Source organism: Coffea arabica, chromosome 9e, assembly GCF_036785885.1.
Source record: "Coffea arabica cultivar ET-39 chromosome 9e, Coffea Arabica ET-39 HiFi, whole genome shotgun sequence".
NCBI classification, from domain to species: Eukaryota; Viridiplantae; Streptophyta; class Magnoliopsida; order Gentianales; family Rubiaceae; genus Coffea; species Coffea arabica.
The window spans coordinates 36,431,710-36,450,725 of NC_092327.1; the positions used below are offsets into that span (position 1 = coordinate 36,431,710).

General features: G+C 35.2%; 2 protein-coding genes across 2 annotated transcripts; one reads left to right on the top strand and one right to left on the bottom strand.

Annotated features, from left to right (window-relative positions):
* The first annotated feature begins 2,404 nt into the window (after window positions 1-2,404).
* LOC113708054 (endoglucanase 12-like) lies at window positions 2,405-8,806 on the top strand. Its single transcript, XM_072065941.1, has 5 exons — window positions 2,405-3,258; window positions 6,670-6,977; window positions 7,095-7,692; window positions 7,800-7,972; window positions 8,248-8,806. The coding sequence occupies exons 1-5, from the start codon at window positions 2,883-2,885 to the stop codon at window positions 8,647-8,649; spliced, it is 1,857 nt and encodes a 618-aa protein (XP_071922042.1). The 5' UTR covers window positions 2,405-2,882; the 3' UTR covers window positions 8,650-8,806.
* A 360-nt stretch (window positions 8,807-9,166) lies between these two features.
* On the bottom strand, window positions 9,167-15,923 carry LOC113708055 (beta-hexosaminidase 3-like). The gene is made up of 15 exons (XM_072065942.1): window positions 15,634-15,923; window positions 14,923-15,261; window positions 13,820-13,894; window positions 13,544-13,579; window positions 13,301-13,412; window positions 12,321-12,391; window positions 11,757-11,887; window positions 11,593-11,658; window positions 10,900-11,000; window positions 10,766-10,825; window positions 10,534-10,567; window positions 10,164-10,262; window positions 10,031-10,090; window positions 9,631-9,881; window positions 9,167-9,544 (listed from the first exon to the last, which is right to left on the bottom strand). Exons 2-15 carry the CDS (start codon window positions 15,244-15,246, stop codon window positions 9,378-9,380), a joined length of 1,587 nt encoding a protein of 528 aa, XP_071922043.1. The 5' UTR covers window positions 15,247-15,261; window positions 15,634-15,923; the 3' UTR covers window positions 9,167-9,377.
* Between the last annotated feature and the right edge of the window lie 3,093 nt (window positions 15,924-19,016).

Here is a 19,016-nt window from a genome sequence, read left to right on the forward strand (position 1 = left end):
GGCATATCGTGACTCGCAGCAGTGATCAAAATCGAATCTATCCAAATTCTTTTCTTACCGAAAAGGACGAAAAAAAGAATTCAACAAAAACTTATACTTGCCTGCTTCATTGTAAATGGGGTATACTACCTTTTTCGCTTCCCAGACAATCACTTCTTAGGGTCCAAAAGATAGGTGTCTCAGTTTGTTTGTTTGGATAGGAGTTTATTTGGATGATTTATTTAAAATAATTACTGTAACACTTTTTGTGATGTGATGTATGTGTGATAAAAAGATGATTGAAATTTGTGAAGCAAATTATTTTATCTCAAATCATCTCTTCCCAAACAAATAATATTTGAAACCTCCTTATCATTTCTTTATGGGTTTTTTTAATAGTTGCCCTACGACACTCGTTAACGCACCTAACATTCACCAACCTACCATATTTATACATATACTAACAATTATTATTCTCCCATGCATTTATATACTTTCTCTATTTAATCTTACCTATCCTCCCTTTTATTTATTTACTTTTTCTAATTAATCTTACATTTCTAAAAATATGATACCTGAAATATATTTTAACGTGTGTTCTATGAGCGCCTGTTAAACAGACTCCTTCTTCATTGTAGGACTATTTTTGTCTGGCACATATCAAATTACTATAATATATTTTTTTGGCAAAAAATCGAGAAAATAGCAGTCCAAATGGGAGGGTGACTAATCTAAAAAGTAAAAACGTTAATTGACTTTACCAAGGAGTACCCTAAAAAAAAAAACTTTATCAAGGAGTTGGATACTTTCACGTGCTTTGACATTCTCAAGTTTGAGATCAGAGACAGAGAAGTAAGTAAGTACTTGTAAACTTCCCCAGATGCCTCTGAAATGGTTGTGTTTGGATTGCATTTTCCGTGATTTTTCATGAAAAAATTACTGTAACGATTTGATGTATGTGAGGAAAAAAGATAATAGGGAAATGTGATCACGGAAAAGACGTAATTTTTCGACGGAAACGAACAATCCAAACAAGGCCGAGGCCACAGCCGGTGGGATAATTGTGCACTAGAATGAATTTTCCGTATTGATCTACTAGGAAATAATTGAATTAACAGCTATATTAATTTCACGGGATACATTTATTTCTTGGGTTTAGTGATATGGCAGACATGATGACAGGTTTCACGGTCAAGATTGTTCAGTTGCTGTTCATCAATAGAGATATTTTAACCTTATATATGATAAAACATTACTTGGATTCCTAGTTTTATTTTTGTATAAAGTTTCAAATTGGACAACTTTTTTTTTAGCCTGTCTAAATAGGCACAGACACTCGTTAAAATGTATTTTAAGTATTGAATTTTTAAGAAAGTAAAAGTAATTAAGAAAGGTGTATAATTATGTGAAAAGGTAATAATTGTTAATTTATATATATACATAATAGTCTGGACCAAATTTAGACGTGTTAATGAGGATTCATTAGACACTTGTTAGAAAAATTATTTTTTTTAATATGAGATTAGAGTTACTCCATAATAGAGAATCAATACAAATAAATTACAACTCAATAATGTCCATCTCAATACATCTAAGAGTCTGGTTGATAACTCTACTTAATGCCGAAAATAATTCGTTCAAATCTTTTTTGAATTCAATATATTTGATAATAAAAATGTCTTAATATTTCATATATTAAGCACTACTTAATTTGTGTACAAAATTTTAATTGAAAATTTTATTGAATTTTCTGAATTGACTACACGCACTACACTTCTTAATTATACACGAGTTTTCTCTAAATTGTTTCATTATTTTCTCTCATACACACACACGCACACACTTCTTTCGCTCCAAATACACGCATTCATCAACTTAATACTTTCAGCGTTTAATTTTCAGATTTTAAAATTCAAATTTCACAATTCAGTTTTATCCAACTAAAATGTTAAGTAGAAACAAGTAACCACGTATAAGTTGTTTTTTAGATACATAATGGTTGGGAGATCAAAACAATATAATTTATTGTTAGGATTTCCATATGTAGTTCAATCAAAAATAGATGAATGAGTGGATGAATAAATGAGAAAAGGAGAGTAGCTGGTCAAAATTGAAACCAGAACCTAAAAATATGCAAAATGTGACCAAATAAAGGGCGTGGCTAAAAAATTCAAAAACAATCTGAATCTCCGTTCCACACATCCGCTCCATCAACTATAACACCACTTTCTTGCATTTTTAGTTGAAAACCTTCCTAGAAACTCCCATTCATTTGATTAAACATTCTACTATTACATATATATATATATATATATATGTGTGTGTGTGTGTGTGTGACTAGTGTAGCTGTAAACTGGTCGTGAAGGTTTCGCTATCATTCCAGCTTTCAAGTCCCTTTCTCAAACCATCAAAATCCATTGGAACACCATGAGGTAACCAACAAATCAGAGGCGATTTTCATTTCTCTAACCAGTTTCCTAGTCAACTTTCTCATCTAAGATTCCTTCTTTCTTTTCTCATCCCTGTTCCCAATTTTACGCCAAACACAAACCATAGATGATGCTATAAGGGTTACATGTATAAGTAATAGCAGTAGAGTTTTTTGAGTTTTGTGACCACCTACGCGGCTCTAGCTTTAGCTGGAAGAATTCATTTTCCAGTTGGCCGTATACATTTCAATTCCCTTCCAGCTATAGATTCAAACGGAAACTTCTTTTTTTTTTTTTTTTCTCTTCTGATTCATCAATAATAGCAATCTTTGCACTGCTTTTCAACATTTCCAAATTCGATGATTCCACTTTCCCTGTATTCTTGACCATTTATGATCAGGCAATTCATGATTTCCTCCCTCCTCGTGTAAACATAATACACAAGAATCAATCTCTATTACTCGAGAAATCAAAATGCATAACCACTGGGGAGGATCGTTGGAGATAAGTACGACGGATTCAGCCACAGAAGATGAAAAGAGCAGGAACATGGAATGGGACAGGGCTTCCGTCTCATACCAACACTATCAACACTTGGACGAGACACAACAAAGTTGGCTGTTGGGGCCGCCGGAGAGGAAGAAGAAGAAGTACGTCGACTTGGGCTGCGTCGTTTGCAGCACAAAAGCCCTGAAATGGACCGTTTATGGAATCTTGATTGCGTTCTTTGTGATTGGTTTGCCGGTCATGATAGTCAAGCTGGTGCCTAAGCATAAACATCATCCTTCCCCTCCTGATAATTACACACTCGCACTCCACAAGGCCCTCCTCTTCTTCAACGCCCAAAAATGTACGTATAACTCCTTTTTTTTTTTTCATTTTCCATAATGAATCATTTTTTTTTCTTCTTATCTTTATATATATTGCTGTTTCTTCTCTTTTGATCAAGTCAAAATGTCCATTCTTTTTTCCCATTGGGTATTAAAATTCTTCTATTCTCTACATTTTAAGCCACAAGACAAGAGGTGCACTCGAATAGCTAGTTCTCTATTTAAAAAAAAGTTTATATTTTGTAAGTTAAATTTTAAGCAAGTAAAGAGGATAAATATTATTAATTGCACCTCCCTTTTTATTATTTTGTCATATGTTTTTTCTATTTATTAGACTATATAATAAAATAAACAGTAGAAATGCGATTAACAAAAAAAGTGGATTACTATTAATATTTTTCATTAAGAAGTAGAATATAACTATTGAATTTTATGACAAGTCCACCTCTATTTTGTGAACTTGGAGCACAGAATATAAAAAAGCCTACCTATTTAGTTAATCGCCCTTCTTCTTTGAGTTTATGTGTGTTTTTGACTTGCATGGATGAGTTTTGAATTTGGAGAATTTGATACGTTGAGTATGGAAGCTAGCTGTACATGGATTGGAAGAGAGAGAGTAAAAATTGAAAAAATGCATAGAGAAAAATGGGAACTGAAGGGACTAAGTTGGCTGACTAGTTTACGCGTTAAAATTGGTCATACAGTGGTTTGTTATAGCAATCCGCGGAGTTTGATCAGGCGGCATGATAGTCCATGGTTATGGAATCCACCTTCTGTATTTAGGGAAAGAGTAGATTCACACTCTTCATATTTGTGAGTAAAACTGTCATAGAAAATTTACCCTGTGAATATAAGTGTGTTACAGAAAATTTACGCTTTATATTAGGATTAATCATTTTTACATTGACAGTGTATACACTGTTTGTTAGTATTGAATGAATCATAATTATGTAAATTTAAAATTTAATTTTTATACAGGTGTCATGAATTCAACGTGTTAACAGTATATATATGACTTATTCTTTATTTTATATACTACTGATTCACAATGTAGAATTAGATTGTTTGTGGGATGATAAATGAACCCTTTTAGCATTATCTTGACCAAGTCAAATTCTATGTTAAAAGATGGTTTTCCATCAATCATGTATTAACTTCACATATAGTTTATCAAAAGCAAAACTAGTATAGTGTCACCATTACACAGACTAAGACGTATTCTTTTTGCCAATGAAAGTGAAGGACGAGAAGACTTTTTGTTGTTTTTGTTAGTAATGGTTGGGACTAGTAGTAGTATACTTTTAGTAAGTAAAATCAGTTGTCAAGTATCATGCGTTCCCAAATGTTAATGTCATGATTGGTCAAATTTTAAACCTTGAAAAAATATTTAACATCATATGTAAGTTTCAAGTAGTATTTAGTTATTCATCTATAGACGTCGAAACGATTGCACTATCAACTATTCCTGTTATTAATTCATCAATAGTCAAGTCTCACCTCTATTTTCACACACACACACATTTTATATACATATATATATATATATATATGTCTCATATTTTTAAAATATTTTTTTTAAAAAGTAAAGGGTAAGGGAGAAGGAAAGGAAAAGGTCCACATTTTCATTTTGGTAACAAGGACGGCTTAGCTTCGTTTGAATTAACTGTTTCTAGGGATGTTTTTAAAAAATTTTACTGCAACAGTGTATATGAAAAATTTTTACTATAAAATTTTTTTGAAATATTTGATATATTGTATGAATGAAATATTTTTTAAATTATTATATATTACTATTGCATTGTACTTGAAGAAAAACTTGTTTTTGAAAAAATGGCTAATCTAAACCGAGCTGGAGCTCTAATTGAAGATGCAACAGCAACTACGAAGCTACACTAGAAAATGGACTATTTCAATACCGGGTTTAATTGGACCTTATAAATTAAAATAAAATTGTAGTATTAAACAAATGACTGTGAAGTCGTTGCTTGGCTCGAGGGTTATGATGACTGGCGAGTGACGACTTTGACTATCCAGCTATAATAGGTAAGTTCTAACCTTATAAGCCGCCAATAATCCCGGCTTTGCTCCTTGGAAAAAGTACACTATTAAGAGAGAGAAAGAGAATGTTCATGCATGTTTACATGTTCTTTATAGTTGACATGTTTCATGGGCTGCTTTTGTAGCTTTGCTGGCTTTTGTTTCTCCATGTGAGCGTCTGTATAGGTTTGGTAGATTTTGTTGATTGAAAAGCTCACAAACTTCAAACTTCCCGTTCCACGTCGAAAGATCATGGAATAGTTACTCTGGATTTAAAGTCCACAGATGCCCTGTTCAATTACCAATTGGCTGAACAGAGTTGCTTTGTGGTTTCCCCTTAGATTGTCCTTTGGACCGTTCTTTGGTGACTCCCTGAATGTTAATCTAACTGTGTGCGTGTGTTCTTGACGTCTTGAGAGAAAAAAAAAAAAAAAAAGCTCACAAACTTCAAACCCATTAATCTAATTAAAATATACTTATAAAACGTTTTTATACCTTTAGTAATGAGCATATAGACTAAAGTCCTTCACATGATTTAATATGCTGGTTAAAATTTTCTAATGTACCAATGTAAGCCATTTGAAATACTCCTCTTTTTTTTGTTTTTGTTTAAAGTGATGGTTGAATCTAGGAATGAAATCCGTTCAAAGGGAGGCGTTTATAGTCGATTGAATTGCTATTTTTTAGACTTTTTATATATAAAAAAAATGTAATATAACGATTTGATGTATGTGAAGTAAAAAAGTGATTGTAAAATGTGTTTGCTAAGAACGTAAAAATTTCTTAAAGAAAAATTGCATTTCGAACCACACGGAGCACTATGATATTAAAAGAATCCAATATGCATATATTGATAAACATACATAAAGAATCCAAAATTCTCAAGATATTATTTAGAGAGGAAACAAGGAAGGGGACATCCAAATTCCCATCAACATGCAATTAATTGAATTTGGAATTCGTCAAACTAGTTTGGGATTAGCATTGGTGGACATTATAGTAAGGGACATTTGACTTTGGAGCTTGGAATAATAATAATGTATGCTAGTACTAGTAGTAGTATTTTAGTAAAGCCATTAGGTGAGCACTTCTTGAAGTCATGCTTCCCATATTGGCACGTCGCCTCCATCGACGTCCCTCTCATTTACTTGTTCTTCGTACCCCCCCAAAAAAAAAAAAAATACTACGATAAAATAAGATAAAATGAAGAGCCCACATCTCCTAATACTATTTACTACTAATTTTGAATTAGTATGAAAAAATTACACCAGTTCTTGACAAAAATTTACTGATCTTGCTCTTTTGTGGTCTTAGAAATTTCTTTCATTTAGATACCCAAAAAAATATGTTGATTTAACTTAGCCTCTTGCTTTCTTTTTAATTCGGTAATGCAGCTGGGAAATTGCCCAAGAACAATGGTATACCTTGGAGAGGAAATTCAGGATTGTCTGATGGATCAAAATTGACTGATGTTAAAGGAGGATTGGTGGGAGGATACTATGATGCTGGAGATAACATAAAGTTCCATTTTCCCATGTCATTTGCCATGACCATGTTAAGTTGGAGTGCTATTGAGTATGAACAAAAATATAGAGCAATTGGAGAGTATGATCATATCAGGGACCTTATCAAATGGGGCACTGATTACTTGCTCCTCACCTTCAACTCCACTGCAACTAGAATTGACAAAATCTACAGTCAGGTAATTAACTACTACCCCTCATCAAATCAAGAACTTATAGATTTATTGGATTAGTTACTTGGGACTGCAAATTAATTCAGTTGGGAACTAACTCAAAATTATCCTTTTGATGGCAAGGTGGGTGGGGCAAGATTGAATTCCACCACACCAGATGACCATTACTGTTGGGAGAGGCCAGAAGACATGGATTATACTCGAGATGTACAAATGGCAACTGGAGCTCCAGATCTTGGTTCTGAAATGGCAGCAGCATTAGCAGCAGCATCCATAGTTTTTCGCGACGACAATCTTTACTCCAGAAAGCTTGTTCAAGGTGCCACAACAGTGTTTAACTTTGCCAGGAGGTTTGGAGGAAGGGTTCCATATAGTCGAGGCAATCCTGTTATTGAGCCATTCTACAACTCCACCGGATTCTGGGATGATTACATGTGGGGTGCAGCCTGGATGTACTATGCTACAGGGAACCGTAGCTACATCTCATTTGCAACAGACTCGCGCTTGTCTAAGCATGTAAAAGCAGCCTTGATGATTCCAGATTTAAGTGTATTCAGTTGGGACAACAAGTTACCTGGTGCTATGCTGCTCCTGACCAGAATGAGAATGTTCTTGAACCCGGGCTATCCGTACGAGGAAATGCTGGGGAGCTATCACAACTTGACTGGTCTCACCATGTGTTCTTATCTTCAAACGTTCCATGTATTTAACTGGACTAAAGGTATTCTGAACTTTTTATTAGCCAGCTTCAGTTCTCTCATCTTCCCAATTCTCTCATCTTCCCAACTATCCCATCGGTGACAATATTTTTTCCTGTAAAATATATAGGGGGAATGATTCAGCTAAATCATGGGAGAGGACAGCCTCTGCAATATGTGGCCAACGCCGCCTTCTTGGCATCTGTTTTTGCTGATTATATGAATGCCACTAATGTTCCAGGGTGGTATTGTGGCTCTTCCTTCATGTCTCAGGATGTAATCCGCGAATTTGCTGCTTCTCAGGTTTGTTCATCCACCTATCTGTATTTGTTTCTATATTTCTCCTCACAACATCTGCATAACAAATGCTTAAAAATAGAAACAAATGATGCAAAAGATGAGTGATTATCTTTAATACGAGAAGAACTATCAGGCTAGCTAGCAACAATTTGCTGCAAAAGCCTTCTAAATTTCAAAGCTGAACGTTATTGCTATAATCTATGCTATCGAGCTCTCCTACCAGAGAATGATCAAGGCGTTCATAACACTTCTTTTTTTGGTTTTCCTTGCAAATACAGATGGACTACATTCTCGGCAAAAACCCCCTAAATATGAGCTATGTGGTTGGATATGGCAAGAAGTTCCCCAAACATGTACACCATCGTGGTGCATCAATACCACATGACAATGTAAAAACTTCATGTACCGGCGGATGGAAGTGGCGTGACAGCCGGAATCCAAATCCCAACACCATTACGGGTGCCATGGTTGGAGGGCCGGATAAGTTTGACAAGTTCCAGGATGTGCGTAAGAGCTACAGCTACACAGAGCCCACACTTGCAGGAAATGCAGGCTTAGTTGCTGCATTGGTGTCCCTGACAAGCACTGCTGGGAATGGAGTCGACAAAAACACAATTTTCTCCGCAGTTCCACCACTTTATCCAGCTACCCCACCACCACCCCCACCATGGAGGCCCTAAAAGATTAATGGAAACAGATGTTCTGCGTCACCTCAAATTTTCTTTTACTTGATAATGTCTTGGTTACTTATTGTACAAAAACGTTATGATACATCTGATACAATCATTTGACCGAGAACTTGCAGTGAACAAGAGCACAATAAACTGATTAAAGCTACCAGCATAAGTTTACTGCAATTGAGTAAATATGTTATTCAATGCTTACAGAGTCTGCTTCCTCCCCTCCCTCTCCCCACCGGGGAGGAAGAGAGACTTAGACCGAGCTTGGTACATTGACTCACAGATGATGATCAATGTACTATAACAACAAAATTCAGTTTAAGTGCCCACTTCGCTTAGTGATTCCACATTGCATTGTTTCGGTAGCTTTCGTACTGGACAGTGCATTGTAAACCAGAACATTCTTACAAGAGTAGATTAAGTTTGAGGGAATCAAGATAGAATTGAGCAGCGATGATTTGATACTTCTAACTGGATGTTTGTATCCTACTCTATTATGCCAACATCAAAATCGAACTAGCTGAAATCAACCGTAGTTGAAGCCATTATATTTTTATTCCAGGAATCCTTACAAATTAAAAGAATGGACCTGAAAAGATTACCAATTGAGGTTCATTTTCAACACTTTCCAAGGAATAAAATGTTGAGTGCTGCCTCATGCATTCAGATCTCACTTCCACGTACAGAATTCCCTATGCAATTACCATCAATTGGAAAATTTTAGCAGACTATTGCTTGTAGCAAGAACCTGGCTCTACAGGTGCCACGCGACCAGGTCCAGCCAATGGAGCAGCTGCAACTCCCCTTTGGTTCAACAGACACCTAAAATTTGCTAATCTTGCAGTAACTTCGCTTGAGTTCTTGGCTAAGTTGTCATAAGGTGTCCATAGTCTCTCTTCATTAGGAGGTAAGACAAAAGGTTAATGACAAAATATCAGCAAGATTTCCAAGATAGTGCCTTGTTATAAACTATGAGATTACCTGCTGCAGCTGCTGCTCGTGGCCATATAGTTTGTTCAATGTCTGACCCATCAATATGTTCTCCCCACAGGCATACTTCTCCCCCTATAACCAAAGCTTGTTCCTCAGGCTTTGTTATATTTGTAAGGGGCTCGTTTGAATAGAAACCTTCCCATGTTGCATCCAGATGGTCCAAGTACCACTTGTCCTGGTTACTAACAATGCACCGCAAACCAGCTGCCACTACTTTCTGAGCAACCCCGCCCCCAAGCCTGTCACAGAATTTGATTATGTCCACTTAAGTGAATCAAATTAATTGGTTAATGCTAGCACCTATTCTGCTCTTCTTGATTCTTCAATAGTTTTACAGGTGTAAGAAAAAAATAGGCAATTGAATGTGAAAATGATGGTTGATTCTTACCAGTTGTGTACCACCGTTTTTGGGTTCAACTTACTACCAAAATTGTTGAAGGTCTCTTCCCTGTAATTTCAAGTAAATTTAGACTGGATTGGACTCATCGGTAAAAGCTTTTCTTTAGTAGATGAGTTCATACCAGTTTATGATTTCATAACCATGGGATAGAGCTATTTGCTGTGCTTTCAAGACAAAATACTGGTAAGCTCCAGATTCATTAAGGCCTCGCTTTTTTAACCTGTCAACTCAGAGATAATTGTAATGTTCATGAGATGAATTGATCTCTATCAATAGTTTGTCAACTGAAACAACAAATGAGAGAGCTCAATCTTCTTGACAAGAAATATATAAATGCACAGTACAAAGCTGAAACTCTGTCACATCATCTGCCCAAACAAGACATAGATGGTTTCATGCTCCAGGAAAAACCAACAAAATCCTTCAAAAGAGGGTTAAGAAACTCAATGACAAAGACACAAAAGGAGAAACCAAAGGTTTAGAAGCATTACCAGTCACTAACATGAGGAGTAAAAGTCCAGCAACCTGCAATCCACATCAGTTGCATTTAGAAACCGAACTTTCATCGGAGAAAAGGGAATTAATTGGTTATTGAATTCATTCAACCAGCAGAGAATATCTAATTCACAGCAGAAGATTAGCATCTCGAAGCATGTAGCCTGATGAGGACAATAACTTGTACAACAATATGAGCATTAACCCAATGGAAAATCCAGAACTCACTCGTATCCACTTCATCACCCCCAAGGTGAACGAATCTGTACTTGAAGACCTTACTGAAATCTGCAATGAAGATTTTCAAATTGTTAAATTCCTTCTAGCCTTGGAAGAAAGTTAACATCATAAAGAGGTATTACCTGAGAGAATTGCATCTATAAGTTTGAAAGTAAAATCATTGCTAACATCAAGGGGCTGTGTGCAATTTTCTGACGGCCAAATTGAAGGATAACCAATACCCCTGGAAAATGAAAATTCATAGTTGTAAAGACTAAATTGCAGAAAAGCAGAAACAGAATGAAGAAAGAAGGCAACTGAGTGAAGTCTTAAATTTCAAAACAAGTCCCTAAATCATTGATAACACGCAAATGTTTCACCAAGAACATGTAAAATAAACTCCAGTTTCTTGAGCTTCGTGAACTAGGTCTAGGATTACCAATAAAACCCTCCACATCAAATTTAACCATATGCCCTCTATTGTGAAGATTAGATGTATCGATACCAAAAAGATGCTGAGCCTGCATGTTTCTCTGGTTTTACCTGCAGTAACTTTTCCAATGATCTTTCAACAAAAAGTCCAAAGCAAAAAAAAAAAAGTATGAAAATTTTAAATCTCTGTAGAATGAACAAGCACTCGAAACTAAAACTAGTCCAAAAAATTGAACTACTGCTTAGCTGTGGCATAGCAGGAATTATACAACTGGAATAACATCATCAGATAATTCTAAAAGACCTAAATAACGTGCTTGCTTATTTTTGAAATTCATCAAGTCCCATTAGCATGAAAAAGAAGATCATGAGTAAGTTGTAGCAGGGAAAGTGTTTTAAATTACCAAGACTCAGCATGCCCTGGCACATCAAGTTCAGCTAATACATGAATGCCTCGCCTTTGAGCATATCTGCAACATCAGAGCTCAGAAATTCAGAAAGATGAAGTAGTAAAAGATCTCACAAGACCTAAAAAGAAAACCAGGGAAGATATATAAGAATAACTTGCTTTACAATCTCAGCAGCTTCTGCCATAGTGTATCGTTCTGATCTAGAATAAGCACCATCCCACAATCTGGGATATGAAGGTATCTCAAGAGGAAAAGATTGCGTATCTACTATGTGCCAGTGCAGCACATTCTGCAGCACAGATAAGTACCATCAAATAGTATTAGTATCTGTTACTGACCAAATTATTTCTTCTGCAATCAACCTTCACATTCTTGGCAGCAGATGAGAGAGATGGTGTGTTTTTGAATTGCTATAATGAGACAAGGATACATTAGAATTTTCTTGTAAACATTTTCAGCTAAATATCTGGTTCCAAGGGGTACTGTGAAAGAACTTATGCATCCAACTCAAAACTATTTGGCTGTGAGTGGAGCAGTCTTTCTTATATCAAAGTCCTTGGGGATGTGGTACTTTGTCCCTCGCCGCCCCCTCTTACTCAACATTTGAGATAAATGAGAGCCTATGAAACTAAGGATACGGTTTATGATAATGATCGAGATAAAGAAACTAATAGGTCGACCCTTGGTTCGCACAGTCAAACTGAAATTGGTGTTTTACTTACCAACTTGGCATATGTCATAGAATCGATGACCTTCTTTATCACAGGCAATGGCAGAAAGTGCCTAGATGTGTCTGCAGAAGGTACCATTTAAGGCAGAAGATAAGCATTAGCATCTTGAACCATGATGTAGTGCTGAAATCCCGGAAAGAAACTAAAGCAATTATGAAAGTTTATGGATGATATCACTGCTTCAGATAACTTGATCAAATATGAAACTAAGCAATCAATGCAGAGTTCATGCTTGAGTACATGATCATGCTGAAAGAACCAACAAAAAGAAGAAACGTTAACTGAGGCATAATTACAACAACAGCAGGCACTCCATGGACCAACATCAAGCCACTACAAAATAGAAGGCAATCGTTGTACCTCCAGAAGAAGGTGGAGACATGGGCAATCCAAATGTTCCAATTAAAAGAGATAATAATTGTATTTGGACCAGCAGATTTCAATGGCAAGAATTTCCGACCACATTTGGGTCCTAAAAACTAGACTAATAATTTCCTGGAGGTCACCAAAATCTTACTGATCAATTCTCAGTTTGCCAAAGACCATCTTTAAAGTAGAAAACACTTTCATACCACTTAACAAGCTTAACTTGCTTGTCAATTCTTGGACAGAAAGGTTAAGATTGGGGGAAAAAGCATTACATTTCTACCTTTCTTCATCCCACGAAAACGTCAACCTGGGCTTCCTTTTCTTCAGATATTTTTTCAGAATGGACTTTAATATGCATTTAGGAACGTCTGAACCACCCACAGGTGTTCAGCTCCTCCCTACTTTACAATAGTTCCAAAGTGGCGATGTACTTGCTAGTGTGTGCTTGCATAAACAACATACTTCTTTTTCTTCTACTATGTGTTCCAACAAAGAAGAAGAAGAACAAAGAGCACATAGATGGATAATCATTTTATTTCTTTTAGTACAAAATGAAATGCCATTAAATAGCCGACTTAACCATGAACTGTAAGTCATCTCACCAATTAGAAGCCCTCGATAAGAAAACCTTGGTTGATCAAAAATGGTCCATGGAGCCTGATGAACTTCAATCACTCTGGTTTCAAATCCAAAATAGCAAAGTTGGCTGAATGTCTGTAGCAGAGTATTCCAAGTAAAAATTTTATGTCAGATAAGTTTGCTTCCTCCCCCCTCCCCCGGCCAACACCCCAAACAAAAAAAAGGGAAAAAGTCCTTTTTTAGCATCATGAGTGAAAAAAGGGTACCTGCAGTGCATGTAATGCCCCATAAACTGTTTGTGCCTGCATAAATACATAATATACAATTCACTATTTCTAAGGAAGAAAACTACAATCATGCTAAAATTCCACTGACTAGTCATATTTAAGCCTGAAAATCTGCAAATTTGTCATCTCATTTGAGCAAATAATCTTGTTTTCATTTTTTAAGCCTGCATTTGACGCAAAATTTTCTTGCAAAACCAGAATTCCATGCTATTGCGTCACCAACTTATGAGTGCAAGAGACTTCAGCGAAACTCACCTCAACATGTGCATAAATTGGATTACCATCAACGGGAACTGATAACCTGTACGTTTCATTGACTCCATGCTGCAACTGCATTCCAAACCATCCTATTTTAGTATCTAAGAACAGTGAAGTGAAAGAAAAACTAGAAGCAAATCACTCAATCTGCTGGACAAAACCTGCAGGAGAAGAGTTGCTTGCAATGAAGGATTTTATCATTTTATGGTAGATCAACACTGTGCTACACAATGTTAAGTTACAACGATTTTTGTTGTTTATATTGCACTCTGTAGTTCTTTTTTTCTTTCTTTTTTTTTTTAATGGATTTCACTCTATCCATCAGCCAAAGAGACAGAAAATATGCATTCTGGAAAATACTAGCAGCATGACAGTGGTCCATGTTAAAAGATACTTTCAACAGAAGAACTTTTAAAAAGCCATGACTGGACTAGAACATAAATATCAGCGAAACTTTATGCAGATATTTCTGCATACCTGAAATGTCCTCCTTTTCTACTTGATGCAGAACGCGTGAATCTTCTACTCGCCTAGCCTATTAGGGTTTCCTTCTGATTTATCATTAGGTTTTACTGATAGTCTACTCTTAGGAATTCAGTATCAGATGAGTAGCTTCTTTTGCATGGCACCATTATGGAGCCTCTGAGTCAAGACCTTCAGGGATGCTCTTAGAAGCAACCAAATCAACATATGCAACTTTTAAACCAGTCCTCGTAATGATACTCAAAAGGGAATTTTTTTTCTTTTTTTTTTTGACCTTCGAACCTCAAATGACTAGTTCATCTGACAGGAAAAGAATTAAAGAAAATTTACCTAAGGCTCTTATTGAATTAGCAGGGCTATTCAGATCAAAAAATATATATATATTGGTTTCTGATAACCTAGCACTAGAAAGTCATTTCTTAAAAGAAGATACCCAGACACACAGAAAGTTGTAACGAATGTCAAACTCATCAATTAGCAATGACCAGATAAAACGAAGTGGCAGCAATGAATAAAAGGAACTCTAAATAATAGATGATCTTTCTAACTCTTCTTGGTCCAATTGAATAAAAACAAAAGAGAGCCAAAAAAAAAGTTTTAAAGACTAAATGTTTCACCTCATCGCTTGGCGAAAGAATGACAACATGAATTCCCTTGATCACAAGATAGGAACCAAAACGGGGAGCATCTTCAATTACATGATCTCCTTTAATAATTTTAAGTATACTGGAGAAGCCATCCCTGAGAATTCCTGAAGCATCACTATACTTGCTTCCATCAGTCTTGAGCTCGAACTCATTGCTGAGATGAAGTGTATGTTGTCCATGGCTTACCGACACTGGCATTGGCCATATATACAAGTTCTTCTTCTGAGTATCAGCAACTGATATCACAAGAATATGGACCAACAAAAGCCCAAGAAAAATCCCTTTTCTCCCCATTACAGTATCTACCCCCTACAGAAAAAATGGAGCGAATTGAATGACCTGCAATTCACTTAAACCGTATGGACAAGAAAAGAATAAAGAAAAAGATTCAGTTCCAACCATCCATCCGACCTTCTTCATTTAAACTAGTCTGATGTATTAATTAACAGACAGTTCAAATTGTAAATTATAAGTTGCATTACCATCTAGAGGCCAAAAATCTGAATTTCTTGGAACAACAATCAGTTTATACCATGATATCAGCAAAAGTTAAATCATTAAAATGCCAAATCAGGAAGGGAAAGAATTCCAATATGTACCCTTCTGCAGTCATCACCCAATGCAGAAGAAAAAGCACAACAGACACACGTTACTTTCCTTAATTTTCCAAAAATGGCCTACCTCTTTGTCAGAGTCAGATTATAAAATGCAGGAAAGCTTCTGAACCAATGTTCTTGAAACCCCACTGCTGTTCAGTAATGGGGACAACAATGAGGAAGAAAAGAATCTGAAAATATCTACTGCACCTAAAGCATTGGATTGTGGAATTGATATGCTACGTTATATAGTTCAACAACCAAGAAAAATGAACTAGATGATGATGTAATCCTTATCTGTTCTGTTCTGTTAAAAAAACTTATAAATATATTGAGTGATGATTGTTGAAAACCATGATTAAGGTCCCATGAATGGACTTGCGTGTTTTGTGTGCCAAATTGGAGTGCTTGTCTGGTTGGATTTGCTGCAGAATAGAAACAAACGTTCGATGTTCTCTTTTGCCACTTTTTGGAACCCCTTAAATTAGTACGTGAAGTTTCTTTGTCCGCATTTAATTGGCCGGGATGGGAAATACCACTGATTCCTCCCGCCTTTATAACTTAACGGCCCACTTACTCCAATCCTGATGTCATCTTTTTAACCTTCTCCCACCATTGATTATTCAGGGCCTCATAACCATTCCCCTCCTTTGGTTCCCATCGAGTCTTTGAAAGCTCAAATTGGAATCAAAGGTGTGAAAATAGGTGATTTGGACGAGTTTAAAAGAATTATAATTGGTATAATTGAGCCAACTTATTTATACTTATTTAATAAATGAATCAAAATAAATCAATTCATTTATGCTCATCTAAAAAATAAATCTAAAAAATAAATATAGGGATACTCAATTACTCATTCATGACTTACTTAAAATTCTACTCTTTTTTTTTTTTGCATGTTATTTGACAAGAAGTGACGACATTTTCTTGATTGCAAAATTTTAATTATTAAAATTAATCAAACAAAATTCAATTATGGGTATACTGTTTCCAACTTACATCATATTTCAATTTTGAGGCAAATTTTGTCACACTGTGACTAACTTGGTTCCCTTGTCTTCTATCAAAAGTAAAACTATAATCCTTTGAAGCCCTCCTTCATTTAGATAGCTCCCATCTCCACATTGTGAACTTTCTTGCTTGGAAAGGGATTTTTCACCAAAAACTCTCTACGTTTTCTGTGAACAGATTTTTCAATTATTTTTTTATCTCACATATATCATATCGCTACAATACTGTAGTTTCTACAAAAACTCCGAAAAATTACAATCCAAACAGGCACCTTACTCTAGTATATATTAGTAATAAATTACTAATACATAATTGAATTTGGGTTGGATAAATCTAATTGGAAGAGTCGAAACAAAAATCTTTAAGAGCAACAACTCCTACAAGATAGTGACGGCTATCCATCGGCAAGATTCTAACTAGTAGTTACAAAAGCTGTACCAGGCTTGAAATATACGCAAATTTTAGTACAACAATTCATGGATCGTTCTCTATTCTTGCAATGGGAACGTTGCTTTGTTTATACTACAGAATAAAGTGATACTATTAATCTTATTAATAAAGCAAGGGTCCATCAAGCAAGTACTCCATGAATACTTGTCAATGAGTTTTTCTAACAGATACCGTTGATCATTCGTTAATATACTTAAAATTAATTTTATTTATCCTCCCTTATATTTATTTATTATTTCTAATTAATCTTATATTTTAAAAAATATGATACCTGAAATATATCTTACCACGTGTCCAATGAGCACCCGTTAGACAAACAAAAAATAGAGCTCATACTAATTATTATAATTAAGTGATATACCAAACACTTTTTTTTTTTTTAGTGCCCATCACTTTTTACCCCCACCTTTGAGAACCTATTTACCCAAAATTAAATCAATAGCACATTTAAGAGTTGTGAAGAATTTAAAGATAACATAAAGTATAAATCACAAACAACCAATTGTAGAGTTTACACCTTCTTTTTTTTTTTTTTTTTTTCACTTAGGGGTATCCCAACGGTTGGGCTTGGGTTTTATTGCCACACCAACCTTTTGACCAAACAACCAATTGTAGAGTTTACGCCTTTTTTTTTTTTTTTTACTTAGGGGTATTTTAACTTTTTTATTAGACTAATCCTCTAAGATTGTGTAAATCTTTACCTAAAAAATATACAGCGAGATAATACATGAAAGTCAATCACGGGACCTCTTAATAACTATCAAGCTGCGATATATCAGTCGGACTACTCACGGGGCGTTTATGCCTTAATTATTCTCCATTAAAGTTGCTCGTCAAGTTCCCTTTCTTTCTTTCTTGGTGGGGATGCGGGTGAAATTGAAGCGGAACTACCAGTCCACATTAAAGAGGATATTTGATTGGTGGACTGTTTGGACAAGTTAAAATGAAATGAGGTAATAAGACAGACAAGTCAAAAAAATTGGGGGATGTACAGAAGAACTTCTGAACCTGTGATGATAATTCTTCATCCCATATTGGGCGAAAAATAAAACCAACTCCCTCTAAAGTAGTTGACTATTACTTTAATTGTAGGGGTGAGAGGTCAGGGGTGAGGGGTTCAAACTTGTCTTTAATTAATGTGCCTCAATATGAGATTTATTCTAAATTCATACAAGTGTGTGGTGCACTCGTCTGGTCTGATGATAGGTCAGTCTCCGTCAGGTTCCCCCGTTTTTTTTTACGACAAAAAAAAGAAGATATTGGACAAAAAATAAAGAGAAAAAGGTTTAATGGTGTGAATCTTCACATTTGTGCAAAACAATTGCATTTCGCTTAAGTGTCATTGGATGTGTTTCCAAATGGAGGCAAAATGTGCTTCTTTGACTAATTCCTGTCAATGCACACATTTTGGACTTTGTTTGGATGCTGCTAACAGCTCTTCTATTCTACCAAATAGAAGTCCATCTTTTACTTGACAACAACTTTGAAAGAAGCTACAATTTAGTACTCATCTATAAAATAGATTTTTCATCTAATAAATTTTAACAATCTTTAATACTACTATAACTTAAATCAGCAATAATAATTAGTTTTATTTATAGATTCTGATTATAAATAATCAAATTTTCTAATATTCTCATTTGCTTTTGTATTCAGATTATATATTTTTTTAATAGACAAAAAAAATTAAAATTCATAATCAAGCAAAGAGTAACTTTTGCGTATTCTAATTATTTACCATAATCACTGTCTATAATTAAATTTTATAAAATCTAAAACAAACAAGAACACGGACTATATATTACTATCAATTATCATTCGAAGAACTCAAGCAAAGAAGTGCTTTGCAAATAACATTACCCAAAAATGATTTTAGGGGTGTTCAAAATGATCAAAAGATCCAAAAATCCTTACCTTATGATTCACATTGATCCACTTTTTTGCGAATATCCCACTCGCCAAACTATATGTGGATCAAATACAAATCACAATTTTTGTGATCCCTAT